This window comes from Pagrus major, chromosome 21, assembly GCF_040436345.1.
Source record: "Pagrus major chromosome 21, Pma_NU_1.0".
In the NCBI taxonomy this organism is placed as follows: domain Eukaryota; kingdom Metazoa; phylum Chordata; class Actinopteri; order Spariformes; family Sparidae; genus Pagrus; species Pagrus major.
Genome location: NC_133235.1, coordinates 31,728,538 through 31,752,280, shown reverse-complemented (window position 1 = coordinate 31,752,280; position 23,743 = coordinate 31,728,538). Strand labels below are relative to the sequence as shown.

Here is a 23,743-nt window from a genome sequence, read left to right as displayed (position 1 = left end):
ATGTACTATACTAACTATAACTATAGAAGTGTAACTAATCACAGCACTGTGTCTCTTCGCTTGAGACAGTACTGCAGTATTAGTTGAAGTACATCTCTGCTGGTGGGTACTGTGTGTATTTGTACTGCTTGCCTTGTAAGTTGTAGTTGAATTGCTCTTCTATAGTTTCTATTTTGATTTGTGTTCTTGTTTGACACTTTTGACAGACAGAGACAAATGATGTGGTCCTGCTGATAGTTTCATCACATCAGAAAACACTTCTATGTGTCGTTTTAAAGCTCACTTACAAACCACACATTTTCTCTTTTCATTCAGACCACTTTTTGGGCCCGACCTCTGCCTGAATACCACCTGTTTCCCATCCAAGGAGGGTTTTTACAGGCAGAAGCACAGCTGTGGTGGCTTCACCAGCGTCTCCCATTGTGGCTGACCTCTACATGGAGGAAGTAGAGAGCAGAGCCCTGAGCTCCTTCCAGGGAACAGCACCAGAACCACTGCTTCACATATGAGGAGCACAGCTGGACTTCAACTCTTCTGAAGCCTCCGCTGGCTTCGTCTTTACAAACTAACCCTCTGAACTTTATCTGACGTTCTGCTGGAGATCCCAAAGTTTACACAAATACCAAATATGTCAGGCTGGATTTTGGGGAAATGTGTGTAAAATGATGCAGCAGACATGTTGAAATGTTCCATTTGATGGAGTCTTGGCTTTGAATCTTTCACTCAATGAAACATCATGTAGCTTTAATGAAGAGACTGAACAACAGGAGACACAATAAAGATGTGACACTGTGTGTGGAAAAGGTTTGATGTGTCATAGAAATGAAATGATTGAGTGAAATGACAGAAATGTAAGGGGACGTTTAAGGCTTCAAATCACAGTGGAGGAGTTTTGTGGATTTGTACTTTAGTCTTTTCATCACAGCTGTTCAACAACAGATAACAGTCTGTGCTACTAAATTCACCACCAACCTGAATGTGTTTGTGCTCACATCAATGTTTGTTTCTATTTCTATTACACAGCAGCTTCAGCCGAGCCGTCGATCGGCAGCGGCGGCCTTATCTGTGCGCCGCAGGGGCTGATGGGAGCTCTGAGGACCTGTTAGAAACCACGTGGCCCTCGTCTGATCTCGCAGCTCGTCCTCGTTTGGCCTCAGCTGCGTCAGAGCGCCACTTCTCCCCAGGTTCACCAGAGGAAACACCACTGCACAAAATGCTTTTCCTCCCAGCTGCTGCTCTGTGCTGTCTGTGTTCAGGTGAGTGTTTCCAGCCAATCAGGAGCCAACAAAGTCCACCTGGAACAAACACTGTCACACTGACCTTCATCTATCTGTCTGCTTCTCTACAGCGCTGGTTGCCATGGCAGCACAGCTGATTCAGGACGATTTAACATTGACCAGGAGAGTTGATGGAGACGTCTCCTTCAGCTGTCGAGGAACTGACCAGTGTGACAACAGTAATAATGTTTACTGGCTCCAGAAGAAACACACAGAAACATTCAGATTGATTCTGGGTATTGACAAGAGCAGTTGTACCATAGGTTACAGGGCCGATCATCCTCAGAAAGATGATTTCTCAGCTGTGAATAAAATGAAAGGCTGTGAGTTGGAGATCCAGAAAGTTAAACTCCTTCATTCAGCCACCTACTACTGCTCCTGTGCAAAGAAAGTTCCCCACAGTGAGAAATGATGCGAGCAGCCTGAACAAAAACCAACAGATGAACAGACGTCAAACAGTGTTTGTGACAGGAAGAGAGCAGTAAACCACAGCCCAGGTTCACATATTTCACCTCCATCTCAGCCACAGTCACAAACACACTGAACTGAGGGATTTATTTCATATTATATTTATTTATATTTTGATCAGATATTCCAGCAGGTTTATTGTTGTTTCACACAGTGAGGAAAAAGGACACAAACACAAACACAATGATAAAATAAAGAGGAAAATAATTCAATGACAAACTCAAACATAATCCAGATGAATCAGTAAAACAACAAACATACTTCAGAATATTTCAATAAAATGATCTCAAACATAATCAAATGTTTACAGCCCAACATCCTGCTGCTGAATAAAGTCCATCCGTCCCTCACAACACTAATGTCTCTGAATGAAAACACTTCCAGCAGCACTTGTTGTTTAACACCTTTCAGCAGATTTCACCACATCATTTCACTTTATTACATTTTAAAAGACAAATCTTGGACACACGTCAGCTCAGGACTTTGTCCTTCTAGCAGCGGCTTATTAGGACGCTCGTCTTGTTGGACACATTTCCATCAGTTTCCTGTGGATGATTCTGCTTCCCAGAGGATGAACCCCAACATTTATGGTGACCTCCTGACCTTTCCTCTAGCGCCACCATCAGGACAAAAGTGTCTCCAGACCGACACTTCAGCATCTGGAAAGTTAATGACTTGATTTTTAATCAACAGACTGAAAACTTGAATGAAAGAATGGAAACACTTTGTAACATTTAAAGCTGCACAATTCAAGATTTTATATGAACAGAGGCTGAAATGACTTTGTGTCATCAAGGGCTGACAACAAACAAACAAACAAACAAACAAACAAACACGGCCACAAAGGTCACATGTTGAAGAAGTGTTTCACTGCTCTTGTTGAAGAGGTATAAAACAGCTCCCAGAATGCAATGCGCTGCACTGGACCAATAAAATCACTGCGAGGTGGGCGGGGCTTGGTTTTGGCTCGTCCGTTCTGAAACAGGAAACAAAATGGTGTCAGGCTGGTAACAAAGGATCTGGTACTAAAATGTGTTTGTGAAAACATTTGAGGTGAGAAACAGTCGATGCAGGAACAGAATCTGTGTTTAGATTTGATCAGCATCGCCTCATTTGACAGATTGACACAGAGACTCAATCCACTTCTGTACTCTTTGTGTCCGGAGAGGCCAGACAGACAAACATGTACAAGTCAATGGTAGTTTGAACAATATGTATTAAAGTGGGGGTTGGTAAGAGCCACACTTTCTCAGGTGTGTGCTTTATGCTAACGTTAGCCGCTACAGGAGTGCGTTGCTGCCGCAGCAGCTCTGTTATTGGCTCAGGGGGTCTGTGCGTGTGCTTTGTGCTACTTGTTTAGCGGCTGAACGACAGTCTGTCACTGCCGCTGCTGCTCATCGCTCTGTGGCTCAGGGGCTGTGTGCTTTGTGTTCCTGAGTTATCAAGCTGCTGAAGAGCAGGCTCAGAGGCTGTGGACAGTGAACGCAGCACATCGTCACCGCTAACCATACCCAACCACCTCATGTCTCACTCACAGAAGAGACCAGCTGACATTATCATCATGAACGTGAACAACAAACATGGCAATTGTTAGTACTCACCGCTGTCCAGCTAGCATGTTAGCATTAGGAACTTTGGCTGCACTTTCTCTGCCATTCTTGTGCCACTAGCTCGCTAACAGCTTTAGCAAACATCACCTCGCCCTGTGGAAGACTCCGGTCATACGCAGTGATGCAGAGTGCAAAGGTCAGAGTGCGAGCAGACAGACAGGTACGTATGTAGACAGACAGGTAGCCTGTCCAATCATTTCATACGGGTCAAACAGAACCATTGGACGGGCTTATTAGAGCCTGCAGCAGCCACAGATACTGGATTTATTTTCTGTTATTTGTCAGAGCGTTTGATTTATTGATTGCTGTCGGGATGTTCACAGATTTTCTATCAATGTAACAAAGATGCTTCTAGAATAACTGAGCGACCCGAGTTTGAACAGAGAGCATTCAGAATCCTGTCAAACTGACAGAATGGCAGGATTCAGAGGAAAAATGGTCCAGAGAGAGTCAGAGAAAACTTCTTCAAGCAAAGGTCCAGAAGATCATCATCTGTAACCTGCGTTACAGCAACAATATGTAGAAATGTGTATTTTGTGCGATTTGCCAACACAACTGTGTGAATACAAATTCCAGGTTCCTGTAATAATTTGTCAGATGTAATGAAACGTTACGTTTTAACTACAAACAAAACACTCAAAGTTTGAACAAGTGCTTCACACAACACAGCTCTGCGTCTGTCTGCAGACTTTCATTTAGTGAAGCTGTCTCTGACCACTAAAAGCCAGTCTGAGACTCCGTCTTCTGTCTTTTGTCTCTCGCTCAGTCACTGTCTCTGTCTCTGCTCTTAATTTCCTGTCAGCGTCCTCTTCTGTCTCTTCACCTTTGTCATGATGTCCATGGAGGCTGCTGAGCCCGGTTCTGTTGCCTGTTCCGGCCCCGGACCTAAAACCCTCCTCCTCCTGGCGGTCTGAAGCTGCTGTGACAGCGGTGTAAACACCAACACTCCCCGGCGGTGCTCCGAGCAGAGTCAGCTAGCAGAGCTAAGTCGTAGCTAACGTTAGCATCAGGTGGAGGCAGAGCAGCCGGAGGACATCAGAGGGAAAACCACAAAACATTTTCTCCATAAAATATGATGGACTAAAGTCACTGATATGGTGCTGTGTGTGATGTGCTGCTGTAAAGAGTTACACACTGTGATGCTCACCGCTCACCACAGTTACATAATGCAGAGACAAGTGACAGGAGGGCGGAGTGGCTGAGACAGAGACACCATTCACTCTGTTACAAATCACAGGGACATTACAATGATTTTGTAACCCACTCCTTCTGCACCCACTGCCTCCCTCTACACCCCCTGGGACTCTGCGCTGTGTTTCTGATGTGCGCTATCAAAGCAGGTTCTGGATTGTGGTTCTGACCTGATAGAACTTTATTGGCTCACAATAACAACTCTTGTCTGTGCTGCTGAACACCACAGTGGCTCCTGGCTCCAGAACCTGACAGGGTAGTGCAAAGTCAGCTTTCAATGGAAAAATACATTCAAGTACAAACAAAAACAAAAACTCTGAAAACAATTCAAATATTTTAAAATAAAGATTTCTGTGAATGTAAATTGAATGCTAGCATGCTAACCAGCTAGCTCTCATATCATCTCAGCTGGGACATGTTGACATGTATGTGAAGGCAGGTTTGCTCCTCAGCCTGATAAGTCAACAAAATAAACTCACAAAATTTCCAGATAGAAAATATTTTGACACTTTTTTTCCTCACAAACAGAAAAACACAACTGTACACCTGAATTCAAGTTTCTGTCACACTGATGTTCTTAGTGGAGAGTAGAGGAGCCAGATGCAGACACGGGACACACAGAAAGTTATAATCAACACAAATTAACTTCACGAGGAACAAAACAAGGCAGAAGAGTCGAGGTCTCAGGCAGATCGTCTGGAGGCTGGTGAGGAGGGGAAAGAGACCTCAGGTGGGCTGCCTCGGGACAGGACACATGTGGAGCTGTAGACCTCAGGACAATGGACAGAGCAGGTCTGGAGGGTGAAGGCCTGGACGCTGGTGACACAGATGGAGCCACACTGGAGGCTGGGCTGGGAAACAACCAGACTGATGGAGCCGCTCTGCACGACTGTGGCGCCAATGGTGCAGCTCTAGAGGACTGGTGGGACCGGGAGTAAAGGAGGGACCTCTGCGAGACCTGTGCCAAAATTGGCTGAAGAAGGATCCCTGCTGGAGGTTGGAGGCTGAGAGGCTGACAGGGAGCTGGTGGAGCTGTCAGAGTCAGGAAAACAAGAGGTTACAGGTTACCTGCTGGTGGAGCTCGATACAAAGTCAGAATCAACAAAGTCAATGAATGAAGTTCATCCTCTGGGGACCAAGAACGTCTGTAGAAAATGTCATGTCAGTCCATCCATCCATCCTTTGGTCCAGGTCCAATCCATGTGGACTAAAGTAGTGGAGCAACAGACATCAGCATCCATAGAGCAACACTGCTAGTGTGTCTAAAAAGACAATAAAAGAAGAGACAGTCATGTTGATATGAACATTAGAGAAACACATCATGGAGCTGAAATATGATCCTGCTTCATCATTTGGACTCGTTCACCTCAGCCGACACGTTCAACAGCACACAGGTTTTTGTATTACGCTGTTTCACTGTGGGAGGTAATGGATACCCGATCTTTGGCTCTGGAACTAAACTGTTTGTATCAGGTAAGAATGAAGCTTCATTTTCCTTCAGTTGTTTTATTGAACAAGTTGAAAATGTGTTTTTAATGAGTTTCTGCTGCTTCAGGCTTTACATGTTAGTTTGTTCATAATTAGTAGAGAATTCTTGCAGCCATGCAGCTATTGTTACATAAAAAGGTTCATAACTCCTGAAAAGATGTTGAACTGAAGTTCTTCTTTATTTCTGCAGGAGATCAAACTGATTCATATAGAACAAGTTTCATATTGACAATGTTACAAATATACAGTATTTGATCCTCTCAGTAATTCAGCACCATCTCTTGTTTTTATAAAACAACATCATATATGATATTAAACATCATTTAATATATGTCAGGAAATGTATCTGAAAAACATATAACTTTAAATATGTTGTATAGGATAATTAATAAGTCTTTATTAAATGGTCAAATGTATTTTATATGATGGTACATATGTCTTCTAGTGTGAGATATATTTATACATGAAGGAAACACATAATGAATATGATATTACAATAAATATAATATATGGATATTATTTATATGTTTCAACATATGATATAAGATGACACACACATATATGTGTTTGTATGTTAAAACACCTTTGATGTAAATATATAAAATAAATAGTAAATGAAGCCGAATATGATTTAAAATACTTAAAAGTTAAAATATTTTGTAAACATATGATGGTAAATATTGTGTATTAGATACTGCACATGTTGTGATTTCATTAAGACATATTATATTTTTTATATTATATTATATTACAGTAATTAGATTATAAATTAAAATCGCTATAATAAATGTAAATGGTCAACTGCAACATGACAATTGTATTTTATATGATGGTACATTTTTCTTTTAGTGTGAGATATATTTATACACGTAGACAAACACATACTGAATATGACATCATAATAAATATAAAATATACCATTTATACTAAAATATAGAAAACGTTTTTTTTTAAATGATATATGATGATATACAATGGCACATGAAAATATGTATTTTTTAAGTTGATCGACTTTTAAATAATTGATGTAATATATTCATTATATATATTCAACTTTATTTCAGTTATTTTAAAGTAAATGTATTTGCAGTGTGTGATATAATATAGTGATTTATGTTATGTTATATTATGTTAATGTTATGTTGTCATATTTAATTTAATAATACGTGAAGTGAAAGATAAATAAATTCTTACCTTTCTTCATATTTTATTACAAAGCAGTCGTTCTTCATATTTGACATATCTGAACATATCATTGTAATTGTGTATGAATCTAAAAATATTGAGAAAAAAGGTTATGAAATTATTGAAGTACTGATTTGTTTTTCTTCACTAAAGTACACGCTGGTAAATCTGTAATATGTTTTAATGTAAAAAAATGTATATTATGGTAAGATAAATGTAGATTTTATTGTTAAATGTATGTTAACATTATATTTAATAAGATATTGAATTTTGCAAAACTTTCATAATTTATCATATATAATAAATTATGTTTTGTTTTCTGTTTTAACATATAGATGAATTTTCCTGCAGGGACCAACAAAGTTTTACCTTCTTTAATATTAAATTACATCTTTATTGACATTAGACACATGAAAAAATGTATTTGTAATTGTGTATTAAGTGTAAATATGAATGAAAAACATATTAAATTATAGATGCATTTTTTAAATAGGTAATGGTGGTAAATATTTATAATATGTGGAGAATAATGTAAACATTAAAATGGCAGCGCGTACTAAACTTGAGGGTAAATATGTCCGTTATTATAATATGTCTTTTATCATGATACACATGAAGATTTTCCATTGTATGAAAATATGATGTTATATTATTATTAGTAATAGTCATAATAATGATGAATGTGCACATTGAAAGAAAGAAGTGCTGAATACATAATGTTGTTTGTCCCCATATAACATATGATGACATGACATGAGTGTGTTTGATGTGCAGGTGAATCCAGTCTATGTGTTGGACTTTGTGCTGTATTGATGAGTAGTTTAGTGATCAGAGTCCATGTAGTTTCCAGGATCACACTGAATGCAGTGCAGTGCTGTAAGCTGCTGTTGACTGTGTCAATGTGTGTCTGTGCTGCTTGTTGCTGCTGTCAAACTTCAGGTGAGCAGGTAGTGAAGCCCGTGGTGAGCGTGTACCCAGCAGCATCCAGAGCCCACCTGGAGGGGAACAGCTCCCTGCTGTGTGTGGCCTCAGCCATGTTTCCTCCTCTGGTCCGGTTCTCCTGGAACAGACGAAAGGAGAATGAGGAGGAGTGGCTCCCTGCTGAGGGAGAGCAGCTGGAGCTCAGAGAGTCGGGACGCACCGCCGCCATCTTGCTGGTTGACGGGGACGCTCTCAACACGTATAAATACCGCTGCTCCGTCCAGCACGAGGGGGGCACAGTGGAGGCCCAAACAGAACAAGGTAATGAAGGCTTGGTGACTGTGTTCAGCAGTGATTCAGCTTCATGTGGAGACGCTGTCAAAGAGAGCAGAGGAGCAGAGGACTGACATTTCTTTTGGCCTCCTCTTCTGTTTCAGAGGTTCCAGCTCCAGCAGCCTCCTGTCCTCCAGAGAGAGAGCCAGCAGACCTGCCAGCTCTGCAGCAAGCCGACTGTAAGATCTTGATAAAGCAGAAACTCAAATCCTGTTCAGGGCCCCTAAAGAGCTTGTTGGGGCCCTGACTCGTTGTATTTAATAAGGACCTTTAAGCTTTCATTCAAATTGTAGCTGACCCCTGTCTTCAAGTAAAGACGGTTGTCCCGTCTGGAAAAGTCCAAGTTCTACTGATGAAAATGTGATGATATTCTGATGAAATTAACAGTCTGTCTGTCTGTGTGTCTGTCAGTGTCCTTCCAGTCTCAGTGCAGGGTGAAGCTGCTCTGTGTGCTCTACACAGTGCTGATAGTGAAGAGTCTGGTGTACTGCTGTGGACTCTCTCTGCTGATGATCCTCTGAAACAAGGGACCGTCCACCAACTGCACACATGCTGACTGACTGTTTTCTGGTCGCCTTTTCTCAACATCAAATCTCATCAGTTCATCTCATTGATCACTTTGATCAGTAGTCACAAATGTCTATTTTCATGTTTTGTAGTTGGTTGAAAAATGTGTCTTCTTATGCACAGGTTAGATACAGTCATGCTACATATATAAATACACATATACACGTATAAATTTGCAGTGACTGAGTGTAAATTCTGTGGTATAGTGTTATTTTCATCCTCTAGTTTATTTCCACTTTGAATTGACTTGTATAATAATAGAAAATGAAGCTGAATCATTAGCTGTCTGCTAGATATTTGATTGTTTTAGTATTTTTCTCTTCTTGTCTTTCTTTTTAATACATTATGCAGAGTGTGGCAGCTTTGTCAAATTCTCTCAGTGTAACATTCTCAATAAAGTGAAAAATCACAGTGTGTTTTAGAAACAGCCTTGTTTTTATGGATTTCAGTTTGGCTTCAGAGCAACAGTCAGAAACAGAATCAACTTCATGGGCCATGTATGTTGACACCTACAAGTCATTTGACTCTGGTTGTAAGTAGCTCTCAATATACTTTCACACAGCAGCAAGAACAAATGTACAGGAAGATGTGAATATAAGCATACAGCTAAACAAGGACAACAAAGCTAAAGAAAGAGAAGCAAACAGAAACATATAGCTATTATATACAAGTCAGTAGGTGAGGCTGTGCCACCAGGTTCAGTGCTGAGCCCCTTTTATAATTGTGTCAGCATGGATGTAAAACTCTACGCTGATGACACTGTTGTTTACACACAGGAACAAACAGCAGAGTGAGCTGCTTTGAAGCTACAACTGCTATAAAATGATCACACAACAGCTTCATCAGTCGGCCTCCAGGCTGTTATTGCCTCCAGGCTTCAGTGTGATGGCTGTGTTTATTTATAATCAACTAATAAAATGTCAGTTAACTCTTTATGGATGGATTGGTATAGTTACTGACTATATGTCAACTAAGATTCATATTTATGTAACACATTTCAAGACTAAATCACAAAATGCTTCACAAAGAAAAGATTTTAAATGATAAATTGTCTTTGTATTGAGGTTCTCAAAAATGTATACACACTATGATCCTTTCCAACATGTCCTGATATGTTATATTATGTTGGGGTCAGGCTGCAGAAACTGTCAGTAAACTGTCACCTTTACAGAATCAATCAAACAGTATCAACAGATCTGCTTTTATTTCAGTTTCTCAGCTCTGAGTTCAGGATTTGAGCTGTTTGCCTCCCAGGTGAATAAGACAGGTGAAAGCTCAGACAGTGAGTACTGAGCGCTGTTGTAACTGTCATTGTGTTGTTCATGTGAACAAGTGCAGCTGACGGTGAGAAGGCTGCAGAGCAGAAACCCACACAGCCCGTCTGCTGCAGGAAGGAAGTGCTGGTTGGCTCTCAACAGTTTTTTATGAGTCCTAATAACCACTGAGAACAGATTCATATCTGCTGCTGTACACACTCATTAACTCCTCTCCCTCTCTGGTCTGGTTTGTCTTTTCTCTTGTTGTCTGGAAGCCTTTTTTCCACTGAGCCCTCCACCCACACAAAGTTGAACTGAGCCCAGAGACCAACAGTGACCCCCCACCTGGAGCTCACTTCCATAAATATAATCAAGTACTATCGCTATTGGTATTTTTTCTTCTCATTCATAATATAACAAACGGCAGCTGATTTGCTTAGTTTTCTAGAAATATTTTCTGAGATGAAGCTCTAGTGAACGTTCAGTCAGTGAAAGCAGGTCATTGCCGTGTTGGGACCCACAGATGAAGTCGTTCAAAACAGACTCTAAACTGAACTTGCCAGCTAAAGTTCCAGCAGGCCCGAAGAACTTCTCCTCACAGCAGTGACATGAGGTCCTGCTAGTATTCCAGCCCAGTTAGCACCAGCAGCTGCAAAGGAAAGCTTGCCAGCTAACACAACAATCTGAAGAACACAAAGCAAGTTGCTATCCCTGCAAAGGAAAGAAGCGACCAGTTTCCTCTAACTACCTTCTTTCATCGGACATTGCACAGCAAGAACAGAAGTTTTCAACACTGGGATTACAACATTCTCCTGCCTGGCTCGTCAGCCAAAGAACCACCAGCACTTTTTCTTCAAAGACTGGTAATGTTGAATTGGGCCTAGAGAACACACAGCATAGCATAGCAACTAACTATCTTCTCTTACCTGGCCCAATCAGAAAACCGACAGTTCAGTACCTTTTTATGAGACTGATTTATTGAATTGGCTATCTTTTCCCTTCTGTAAGGGTGTTGCTCCCGTGGCAATCTAATGTAAAATTGGATCTTATTATTTATCACAATTAAAAGGAGCACAGGGAACAGTGTCTTGTTTGTATTCAAAATTGCACATGACAACAACAGTGTTCCGCCACAGTTTGTTCAAGCCTTGCACAGCTTTAAACACTTAGTGACATTGTCTTCCAAGAGATCGCGTCAGCCATCTTGGCTCTTTCTCTTCATGCCCATCCTTTTTTGTCTCTCTTTCTTTGTCTCTCTCTCTCTCTCTCTCTCTCTCTCTCTCTCCCTCTCTCTCTTTCACACACACACACACAGCATGGTTGTTTATTGCTTGAGCTTGTCTTATTGTTTTAGTTTCATAGTTGAGCTACTGTAGTTGAATGATAGATTATTGTCGATTGAAGTATTATTGATTATTGATTAACATTAATAAATTCTATTTTATTGTACAGAGCAGTTTCTGTGATTATTTTATGCATGTTTTGTGGTAATTGCTGTTCGTGTCAGTGCTCAGATTCATTTTCTTCACTGTTCCTTCAAATGTAAATATTTTACAAATATTTACATTTAAAGTGAAACCTTCTTTTAAGACTGATTTTGGTTTGGTTATTGGTCCCTGATTCCAGGGTCGTGCCCTGTTTTAATGATTTGATTATTAAATTTGATTTATTTAATTAAAATAATTATACCTGCCCTACTACCACTTCAAACAATGGTGCCCCGTGTGAGGTAATCATAAAGAAATTAAGCACTCATAACTTGCCAAATATATTCAATTTTGGTTTGTAGATTGCTGTAGTGTAGTAGTGGTAAGATTTTCTTTTAGCCCTAAATAGTTTACATGCTATTTCAATTCTGAGGTCACTAACATAATACATTTAAAGTGAAACCTTCTTTTGAAACAGTTTTTGGTGTGGTTATTGGTCCCTGATTCCAGGGTGGTGCCCCGTTTTAATGATTTGATTATTAATTTTGATACATTTAATTTTAATAATTACTATCATTAATTATTAATTTCTATAACCACACCTGCCCTACCACCAATTGCAACAATCTTTACTTCATTCACTCGTCTCTCCTGACTGAAATCTGCTTTAAATGGAATAACAGCGTCAAACCAAAGCAGACAAATGTCCGTGTGTTCCTTTAAGAAGCTGAAGGAACAGTTATGATACATTTCATATTATCTGAAGGGATGTTTGTTCTGTTATTTGTGTTATAACTCTGAACACTTTGATCATTTCCAACAACACGTGTGACATTACATGTGTCTTTACGCTGTTAGATACGCGTCACACCAATAAATCAGCTCTTCCACCGTGGCTGTGTGACACATTTCAAACTGAAGTTGATCACATGCTGGATTTCTGTGTTTGCTGCTGGTGCTGACATTAAACATCACAGAGAAACACCACCACCCTGTGGTCGGTCACAGGAAGTGCAGGGACATCCACGTGATGCTGATGACGGTCGCCATGACGACACGATGACGCTCCAACCTCTTATTTTACTGACGACAAACCCACAGTGACATCTAGTGGATAAAAAAGTCACAGCAGTAAATGAGGAGTATTACTGGAATTATTGTTGTGACTACTTCTATAAATACTTCAAATACTATTTCTACTGCAACTATATTATGAACTATATTATTACTATATTATTGTGCTGCTGCCTGTTACAGTAGATGGTGTCATATTACTCTTACATGTACTATACTAACTATAACTATAGAAGTGTAACTAATAACAGCACTGTGTCACTTCACTTGAGACAGTACTGCAGTATTAGTTAAAGTACATTTCTGCTGGTGGGTACTGTGTGTACTTGTACTGCCTGCCTTGTAAGTTGTAGTTGAATTGCTCTTCTATAGTTTCTATTTTGATTTGTGTTCTTGTTTGACACTTTTGACAGACAGAGACAAATGATGTGGTCCTGCTGATAGTTTCATCGCATCAGAAAACACTTCTATGTGTCGTTTTAAAGCTCACTTACAAACCACACATTTTCTCTTTTCGTTCGGACCACTTTTTGGCCCCGACCTCTGCCTGAATACCACCTGTTTCCCATCCAAGGAGGGTTTTTACAGGCAGAAGCACAGCTGTGGTGGCTTCACCAGAGTCTCCCATTGTGGCTGACCTCTACATGGAGGAAGTAGAGAGCAGAGCCCTGAGCTCCTTTCAGGGAACAGCACCAGAACCACTGCTTCACATATGAGGAGCACAGCTGGACTTCAACTCTTCTGAAGCCTCCGCTGGCTTCGTCTTTACAAACTAACCATCTGAACTTTATCTGACGTTCTGCTGGAGATCCCAAAGTTTACACAAATACCAAATGTGTCAGGCTGGATTTGGGGGAAATGTGTGTAAAATGATGCAGCAGACATGTTGAAATGTTCCATTTGATGGAGTCTTGGCTTTGAATCTTTCACTCAGTGAAACATCATGTAGCTTTAATGAAGAGACTGAACAACAGGAGACACAATAAAGATGTGACACTGTGTGTGGAAAAGGTTTGATGTGTCATAGAAATGAAATGATTGAGTGAAATGACAGAAATGTAAGGGGACGTTTAAGGCTTCAAATCACAGTGGAGGAGTTTTGTGGATTTGTACTTTAGTCTTTTCATCACAGCTGTTCAACAACAGATAACAGTCTGTGCTACTAAATTCACCACCAACCTGAATGTGTTTGTGCTCACATCAATGTTTGTTTCTATTTCTATCACACAGCAGCTTCAGCCGAGCCGTTGTGCACCGCAGGGGCTGATGGGAGCTCTGAGGACCTGTTAGAAACCACGTGGCCCTCGTCTGATCTCGCAGCTCGTCCTCGTTTGGCCTCAGCTGCGTCAGAGCGCCACTTCTCCCCAGGTTCACCAGAGGAAACACCACTGCACAAAATGCTTTTCCTCCCAGCTGCTGCTCTGTGCTGTCTGTGTTCAGGTGAGTGTTTCCAGCCAATCAGGAGCCAACAAAGTCCACCTGGAACAAACACTGTCACACTGACCTTCATCTATCTGTCTGCTTCTCTACAGCGCTGGTTGCCATGGCAGCACAGCTGATTCAGGACGATTTAACATTGACCAGGAGAGTTGATGGAGACGTCTCCTTCAGCTGTCGAACTGACCAGTGTGACTACAGTAATAATGTATACTGGCTCCAGAAGAAAGACACAGAAACATTCAGATTGTTTCTGCGTATTGACAAGAGCAGTTGCACCATAGCTCACAGGTACGATCATCCTCAGAAAGATGATTTCTCAGTTGTGAATAAAACGAACGGCTGTGAGTTGAAGATCCAGAAAGTTAAACTCCTTCATTCAGCCACCTACTACTGCTACTGTTCGAAGAAAGTTCCCCACAGTGAGAAATGATGCGAGCAGCCTGAACAAAAACCAACAGATGAACAGACGTCAAACAGTGTTTGTGACAGGAAGAGAGCAGTAAACCACAGCCCAGGTTCACATATTTCACCTCCATCTCAGCCACAGTCACAAACACACTGAACTGAGGATTTATTTCATATTATATTTATTTATATTTTGATCAGATATTCCAGCAGGTTTATTGTTGTTTCACACAGTGAGGAAAAAGGACACAAACACAAACACAATGATAAAATAAAGAGGAAAATAATTCAATGACAAACTCAAACATAATCCAGATGAATCAGGAAAACAACAAACATACTTCAGAATATTTCAATAAAATGATATCAAACATAATCAAATGTTTACAGCCCAACGTCCTGCTGCTGAATAAAGTCCATCCGTCCCTCACAACACTAATGTCTCTGAATGAAAACACTTCCAGCAGCACTTGTTGTTTAACACCTTTCAGCAGATTTCACCACATCATTTCACTTTATTACATTTTAAAAGACAAATCTTGGACACACGTCAGCTCAGGACTTTGTCCTTCTAGCAGCGGCTTATTAGGACGCTCGTCTTGTTGGACACATTTCCATCAGTTTCCTGTGGATGTTTCTGCTTCCCAGAGGATGAACCCTGACATTTATGGTGACCTCCTGACCTTTCCTCTAGCGCCACCATCAAGACAAAAGTGTCTCCAGACCGACACTTCAGCATCTGGAAAGTTAATGACTTGATTTTGAATCAACTGACTGAAACTTTAAAGAATGAAACACTTTGTAACATTTAAAGCTGCACAAGTCAAGATTTTATATGAACAGAGGCTGAAATGACTTTGTGTCATCAAGGGCCGACTGGTCATTGGGAGAAACAGGAGGTTTCCCAGTGGCCGTTACACAAACTGATGCAGTCAACAAACAAACAAACAAACAAACACACAAACAAACAAACAAACAAACAAACAAACATGACCACAAAGGTCTCATGTTTAAGAAGTGTTTCACTGCTCTTGTTGAAGAGGTAGAAAACCTACAACTCCCAGAATGCACTGCGCTGCACTGGACCAATAAAATCACAGCGAGGTGGGCGGGGCTTGGTTTTGGCTCGTCTGTTCTGAAACAGGAAACAAAATGGTGTCAGGCTGGTAACAAAGGATCTGGTACTAAAATGTGTTTGTGAAAACATTTGAGGTGAGAAACAGTCGATGCAGGAACAGAATCTGTGTTTAGATTTGATCAGCATCGCCTCGTTTGACAGATTGACACAGAGACTCAATCCACTTCTGTACTCTTTGTGTCCGGAGAGGCCAGACGGACAGAAATGTACAAGTCAATGGTAGTTTGAACAATATGTATTAAAGTCGGGGTCGGTAAGAGCCACACTTTCTCAGGTGTGTGCTTTATGCTAACGTTAGCCGCTACAGGAGTGCGTTGCTGCCGCAGCAGCTCTGTTATTGGCTCAGGGGGTCTGTGCGTGTGCTTTGTGCTACTTGTTTAGCGGCTGAACGACAGTCTGTCACTGTCGCTGCTGCTCATCGCTCTGTGGCTCAGGGGCTGTGTGCTTTGTGTTCCTGAGTTATCAAGCTGCTGAAGAGCAGGCTCAGAGGCTGTGGACAGTGAACGCAGCACATCGTCATCGCTAACCATACCCAACCACCTCATGTCTCACTCACATAAGAGAACAGCTGACATTATCATCATGAACGTGAACAACAAACATGGCTGTTGTCAGTACTCACCGCTGTCCAGCTAGCATGTTAGCATTAGGAACTTTGGCTGCACTTTCTCTGCCATTCTTGTGCCACTAGCTCGCTAACAGCTTTAGCAAACATCACCTCGCCCTGTGGAAGACTCCGGTCATACGCAGTGATGCAGAGTGCAAAGGTCAGAGTGCGAGCAGACAGACAGGTACGTATGCAGACAGACAGGTAGCCTGTCCAATCATTTCATACGGGTCAAACAGAACCATTGGACGGGCTTATTAGAGGCCTGCAGCAGCCACAGATACTGGATTTATTTTCCGTTATTTGTCAGAGCGTTTGATTTATTGATTGCTGTCAGGATGTTCACAGATTTTCTATAAATGTAACAAAGATGCATCTAGAATAACTGAGCGACCCGAGTTTGAACAGAGAGCATTCAGAATCCTGTCAAACTGACAGAATGGCAGGATTCAGAGGAAAAATGGTCCAGAGAGAGTCAGAGAAAACTTCTTCAAGCAAAGGTCCAGAAGATCATCATCTGTAACCTGCATTATAGCAACAATATGTAGAAATGTGTATATTGTGCGATTTGCCAACACAACTGTGTGAATACAAATTCCAGGTTTCTGTAACAATTTGTCAGATGTAATGAAACGTTACGTTTTAACTACAAACAAAACACTCAAAGTTTGAACAAGTGCTTCACACAACACAGCTGTGCGTCTGTCTGCAGACTCTTATTTAGTGAAGCTGTCTCTGACCACTAAAAGCCAGTCTGAGACTCCGTCTTTTGTCTTTTGTCTCTCGCTCGGTCACTGTCTCTGTCTCTGCTCTTAATTTCCTGTCAGCGTCCTCTTCTGTCTCTTCACCTTTGTCGTGATGTCCATGGAGGCTGCTGAGCCCGGTTCTGTTGCCCGTTCCGGCCCCGGACCTAAAACCCTCCTCCTCCTGGCGGTCTGAAGCTGCTGTGACAGCGGTGTAAACACCAACACTCCCCGGCGGTGCTCCGAGCAGAGTCAGCTAGCAGAGCTAAGTCGTAGCTAACGTTAGCATCAGGTGGAGGCAGAGCAGCCGGAGGACATCAGAGGGAAAACCACAAAACATTTCTCCATAAAATATGATCCAGTTGGACTAAAGTCACTGATATGGTGCTGTGTGTGATGTGCTGCTGTAAAGAGTTACACACTGTGATGCTCCCCGCTCACCACAGTTACATAATGCAGAGACAAGTGATAGGAGGGCGGAGTGGCTGAGACAGAGACACCATTCACTCTGTTACAAATCACAGGGACATTACAATGATTTTGTAACCCACTCCTTCTGCACCCACTGCCTCCCTCTACACCCCCTGGGACTCTGCGCTGTGTTTCTGATGTGTGCTATCAAAGCAGGTTCTGGATTGTGGTTCTGACCTGATAGAACTTTATTGGCTCACAATAACAACTCTTGTCTGTGCTGCTGAACACCACAGTGGCTCCTGGCTCCAGAACCTGACAGGGTAGTGCAAAGTCAGCTTTCAATGGAAAAATACATTCAAGTACAAACAAAAACAGAAACTCTGAAAACAATTCAAATATTTTTAAAATGAAGATTTCTGTGAATGTAAATTGAATGCTAGCATGCTAACCAGCTAGCTCTCATATCATCTCAGCTGGGACATGTTGACATGTATGTGAAGGCAGGTTTGCTCCTCAGCCTGATAAGTCAACAAAATAAACTCACAAAATGTCCAGATAGAAAATATTTTGACACCTTTTTTCCTCACAAACAGAAAAACACAGCTGTACACCTTCTGAATTCAAGTTTCTGTCACACTGATGTTCTTAGTGGAGAGTAGAGGAGCCAGATGCAGACACGGGACACACAGAAAGTTACAATCAACACAAATTAACTTCACGAGGAACAAAACAAGGCAGAAGAGTCGAGGTCTCAGGCAGATCGTCTGGAGGCTGGTGAGGAGGGGAAAGAGACCTCAGGTGTGCTGCCTCGGGGCAGGACACATGTGGAGCTGTAGACCTCAGGACAATGGACACAGCAGGTCTGGAGGGTGAAGGCCTGGACGCTGGTGACACAGACGGAGCCACACTGGAGGCTGGGCTGGGAATCAATGAGACTGGGGTAGCCACTCTGCAGGACTGTGGTGCCGATGGTGCAGCTCTAGAGGACTGGTGGGACTGGGAGTAGAGGTGGGACCTCTGCGAGACCTGTGCTGAAGTTGGCGCTGAAGAAGGATCCTTGCTGGAGGTCAGACTGCAGGCTGGAGGTTGGAGGCTGAAACCATCCTGAAGTCTGGTTGAAGGAACAGATTAGCTGTGAAAGAGAGTAGCGACTGGGACCAGCGACATGGCTGCAGAACTGGAGGCTGGAGACTGAGAGGCTGACAGGGAGCTGGTGGAGCTGTCAGAGTCAGGAAAACAAGAGGTTACAGAACCACAGCCACAGGAGACTGATTCAGCACAGGAACTGGAGACAGCTGCAGCTCAGCTCAGACAGGTTGCTGCAGAACAGGAACAGAGGACTGCTGCAAGGCAGAGCAGGAGGCCGGCAGCTGGAGGTCTGGACGGGCATCAGGAAAGACCGCTGGTCCGGCTCTGGAGCAAGTCTGCTGACCCGCCGACAAGTAATCGGGAACAGATGTCAACTCAGCTGCCAACTGAGGACCAGGAACTGGTGGACCTGCTGGTGGAGCTAGATACAAAGTCAGAACCACCAAAGTCAGTGAATGAAGTTCATCCTCTGGGGACCAAGAATGTCTGTAGAAAATGTCATGTCAGTCCATCCATCCATCCTTCGGTCCAGGTCCAATCCATGTGGACAAAGGTAGTGGAGCGACAGACATCAGCATCCATAGAGCAACACTGCTAGTGTGTCTAAAAAGACAATAAAAGAAGAGACAGTCATGTTGATATGAACATTAGAGAAACACATCATGGAGCTGAAATATGATCCTGCTTCAACATTTGGACTCGTTCACCTCAGCCGACACGTTCAACAGCACACAGGTTTTTGTATTACGCTGTTTCACTGTGGGAGGACACGAGGTATCGATACCTGATCTTTGGCTCTGGAACTAAACTGTTTGTATCAGGTAAGAATGAAGCTTCATTTTCCTTCCGTTGTTTTATTGAACAAGTTGAAAATGTGTTTTTAGTGAGTTTCTGCTGCTTCAGGCTTTACATGTTAGTTTGTTCATAATTAGTAGAGAATTCTTGCAGCCATGCAGCTATTGTTACATAAAAAGGTTCATAACTCCTGAAAAGATGTTTAAATCTCACTGCACAACTGAAGTTCTTCTTTATTTCTGCAGGAGATCAAACTGATTCATATAGAAAAAGTTTGATATTGACAATGTTACAAATACACAGTATTTGATCCTCTCAGTAATTCAGCACCATCTCTTGTTTTTATAAAACAACATCATATATGATATTAAACATCATTTAATATATGTCAGGAAATGTATCTGAAAAACATATAACTTTAAATATGTTGTATAGGATAATTAATAAGTCTTTATTAAATGGTCAAATGTATTTTATATGATGGTACATATGTCTTCTAGTGTGAGATATATTTATACATGAAGGAAACGTACTGAATATGATATGACAATAAATGTAATATATGGATATAAATTAATATTTTTAAACATATGATATAAGATGTTATATAATGACACACATACATGTGTTTGTATGTTAAAACAACTTTAATGTAAATATAAAAATAAATAGTAAATGAAGCCAAATATGATTTAAAATTTTTAAAAGTTAAAATATTTTGTAAACATATGAAGGTAAATATTGTGTATTAGATACTGCACATATTGTGATTTCATTGAGACATATTATATTTTTTATATTATATTATAAAACAGTAATTAAACTATAAATTACATTTACTATAATACATTTAAATGGTCAAACTGCATCATGACAATTTTATTTTATATGACGGTACATTTTTCTTTTAGTGTGAGATATATTTATACATGAAGACAAACAGATACTGAATGTGACATCATAATAAATATGAAATATACCTTTTATACTAAAATATAAAAGACATGTTTACAAAAAGATATAGGTTTATATATAATGGCAAATGTAAAAATGTATTTTTTTGTTGATTGACTTTAAAAAATATTGTTATTTAATATATTTATAAATAATTTCACTGGTAATTTAAACAGAAATAAATAAATAATGCCGAACTTAACTTACAAATATTTAAAGTAAATGTATTTGCAGTGTGTAATATAATATATTGATTTAATTTATGTTATGTTAATGTTATGTTGTCAAATTTAATTTAATCATAAATAAAGTTCCTGTCAAAGATAAATAAATTCTTACCTTTCTTCATATTTTATTACAAAGCAGTTGTTATTCATATCTGAACATATCATTGTAATTGTGTATGAATCTAATAATATTGAGAAAAAAGGTTATGAAATTATTCTGTTACACATGTAATAAAAAAATGTATTTTATGGTAAAATGTATGTTAACATAATATTTAATAAGCTATTAACTTTCATAATATAGATGAATTTTCCTGCAGGGACCAACAAAGTTTTACCTTCTTTTAAATTAAATTACGTCTTTATTCACATTAGACACATGAAAACATGTATTTGTAATTGTGTATTAAGTGTAAATATTAATGAAAACACGAAATTCAAGATGCATTTTTTAAAAATATTTATAATATGTGGTGGATAATGTAAACATTAAAATGGCAGCGCGTACTAAACTTGAGGGTGAATATGTCCTTTATTATAATATGTCTTTTATCATGATACACATGAAGATTTTCCATTGTATGAAAATATGATGTTATATTATTATTAGTAAACGTCATAATAATGATGAATGTGCACATTGAAAGAAAGAAGTGCTGAACACATAATGTTGTTTGTCCCCATATAACATATGATGACATGACATGATGAGTGTGTTTGATGTGCAGGTGAATCCAGTCTATGTGTTGGACTTTGTGCTGTATTGATGAGTAGTTTAGTGATCAGAGTCCATGTAGTTTCCAGGATCACACTGAATGCAGTGCAGTGCTGTAAGCTGCTGTTGACTGTGTCAATGTGTGTCTGAGCTGCTTGTTGCTGCTGTCGAACTTCAGGTGAGCAGGTAGTGAAGCCCGTGGTGAGCGTGTACCCAGCAGCATCCAGAGCCCACCTGGAGGGGAACAGCTCCCTGCTGTGTGTGGCCTCAGCCATGTTTCCTCCTCTGGTCCGGTTTTCCTGGAACAGACGAAAGGAGAACGAGGAGGAGTGGCTCCCTGCTGAGGGAGAGCAGCTGGAGCTCAGAGAGTCGGGACGCACCGCCGCCATCTTGCTGGTTGACGGGGACGCTCTCTACACGTATAAATACCGCTGCTCCGTCCAGCACGAGGGGGGCACAGTGGAGGCCCAAACAGAACAAGGTAATGAAGGCTTGGTGACTGTGTTCAGCAGTGATTCAGCTTCATGTGGAGACGCTGTCAAAGAGAGCAGAGCAGCAGAGGACTGACATTTCTTTTGGCCTCCTCTTCTGTTTCAGAGGTTCCAGCTCCAGCAGCCTCCTGTCCTCCAGAGAGAGAGCCAGCAGACCTGCCAGCTCTGCAGCAAGCCGACTGTAAGATCTTGATAAAGCAGAAAGTCAAATCCTGTTCAGGGCCCCTAAAAAGCTTGTTGGGGCCCTGACTTGTTGTATTTAATAAGGACCTTTGAGCTTTCATTCAAATTGTAGCTGACCCGTCTTCATGTAAAGACGGTTGTCCCGTCTGGAAAAGTCCAAGTTCTACTGATGAAAATGTGATGATATTCTGATGAAATTAACAGTCTGTCTGTCTGTCTGTCTGTCTGCCTGTGTCTGTCTGTGTGTCTGCCTGTCTGTCTGTGTGTCTGTCAGTGTCCTTCCAGTCTCAGTGCAGGGTGAAGCTGCTCTGTGTGCTCTACACAGTGCTGATAGTGAAGAGTCTGGTGTACTGCTGTGGACTCTCTCTGCTGATGATCCTCTGAAACAAGGGACCGTCCACCAACTGCACACATGCTGACTGACTGTTTTCTGTTCGCCTTTTCTCAACATCAAATCTCATCAGTTCATCTCATTGATCACTTTGATCAGTAGTCACAAATGTCAATTTTCATGTTTTGTAGTTGATTGTAAAATGTGTCTTTTTATGCACAGGTTAGATACAGTCATCCTACATATATAAATACATATATACGCACATATATTTGCAGTGACTGAGTGTAAATTCTGTGGTATAGTGTTATTTTCATCCTCTAGTTTATTTCCACTTTGAATTGACTTGTATAATAATAGAAAATGAAGCTGAATCATTAGCTGTCTGCTAGATATTTGATTGTTTTAGTATTTTTCTCTTCTTGTCTTTCTTTTTAATACATTATGCAGAGTGTGGCAGCTTTGTCAAATTCTTTCAGTGTAACATTCTCAATAAAGTGAAAAATCACAGTGTGTGTTTTAGACACAGCCTTGTTTTTATGGACTTCAGTTTGGCTTCAGAGCAACAGTCAGAAACAGAATCAACTTCATGGGCCATGTATGTTGACACCTACAAGTCATTTGACTCTGGTTGTAAGTAGCTCTCAATATACTTTCACACAGCAGCAAGAACAAATGTACAGGAAGATGTGAATATAAGCATACAGCTAAACAAGGACAACAAAGCTAAAGAAAGAGAAGCAAACAGAAACATATAGCTATTATATACAAGTCAGGAGGTGTGGCTGTGCCACCAGGTTCAGTGCTGAGCCCCTTTTATAATTGTGTCAGTGTGGATGTAAAACTCTACGCTGATGACACTGTTGTTTACACACATGAACAAATAGCAGAGCGAGCTGCTTTGAAGCTACAACTGCTATAAAATGATCACACAGCAGCTTCATCAGTCTGCCTCCAGGCTGTTATTGCCTCCAGGCTTCAGTGTGATGGCTGTGTTTATTTATAATCAACCAATAAAATGTCATTTAACTCTTTATGGATGGATTGGTATAGTTACTGACTATATGTCAACTAAGATTTATATTTATGTAACACATTTCAAGACTAAATCACAAAATGCTTCACAAAGGAAAACAAATGTTATACATCATAAAGTAAATAGGACATCATTTACTAACATTTTAAACATTTATAGATATAAATGATAAATTGTCTGTATTGATGTTGTTAAAAATGTATGCACGCTATGATCCTTTCCCACTTGTCTCTGTGGTTGTAACTGTCATTGTGTTGTTCATGTGAACAACACAACGGTGAGAAGGCTGCAGAGCAGAAACCCACACAGCCCGTCTGCTGCAGGAAGGAAGTGCTGGTTGGCTCTCAACAGTTTTTATGAGTCCTAATAACCACTGAG

General features: G+C 40.7%; 2 protein-coding genes across 2 annotated transcripts; both read left to right on the top strand.

Moving 5' to 3' along the window:
* Window positions 1–1,213: 1,213 nt before the first annotated feature.
* Window positions 1,214–9,454, top strand: LOC141016756 (immunoglobulin lambda-1 light chain-like). The gene is made up of 6 exons (XM_073491294.1): window positions 1,214–1,256; window positions 1,349–1,678; window positions 5,972–6,019; window positions 8,159–8,461; window positions 8,578–8,652; window positions 8,885–9,454. Exons 1-6 carry the CDS (start codon window positions 1,214–1,216, stop codon window positions 8,992–8,994), a joined length of 909 nt encoding a protein of 302 aa, XP_073347395.1. The 3' UTR covers window positions 8,995–9,454.
* Window positions 9,455–14,194: 4,740 nt separating this feature from the next.
* Window positions 14,195–22,839, top strand: LOC141016777 (immunoglobulin lambda-1 light chain-like). Its single transcript, XM_073491319.1, has 6 exons — window positions 14,195–14,237; window positions 14,330–14,646; window positions 19,400–19,454; window positions 21,503–21,805; window positions 21,922–21,996; window positions 22,273–22,839. Exons 1-6 carry the CDS (start codon window positions 14,195–14,197, stop codon window positions 22,380–22,382), a joined length of 903 nt encoding a protein of 300 aa, XP_073347420.1. The 3' UTR covers window positions 22,383–22,839.
* Window positions 22,840–23,743: the final 904 nt, after the last annotated feature.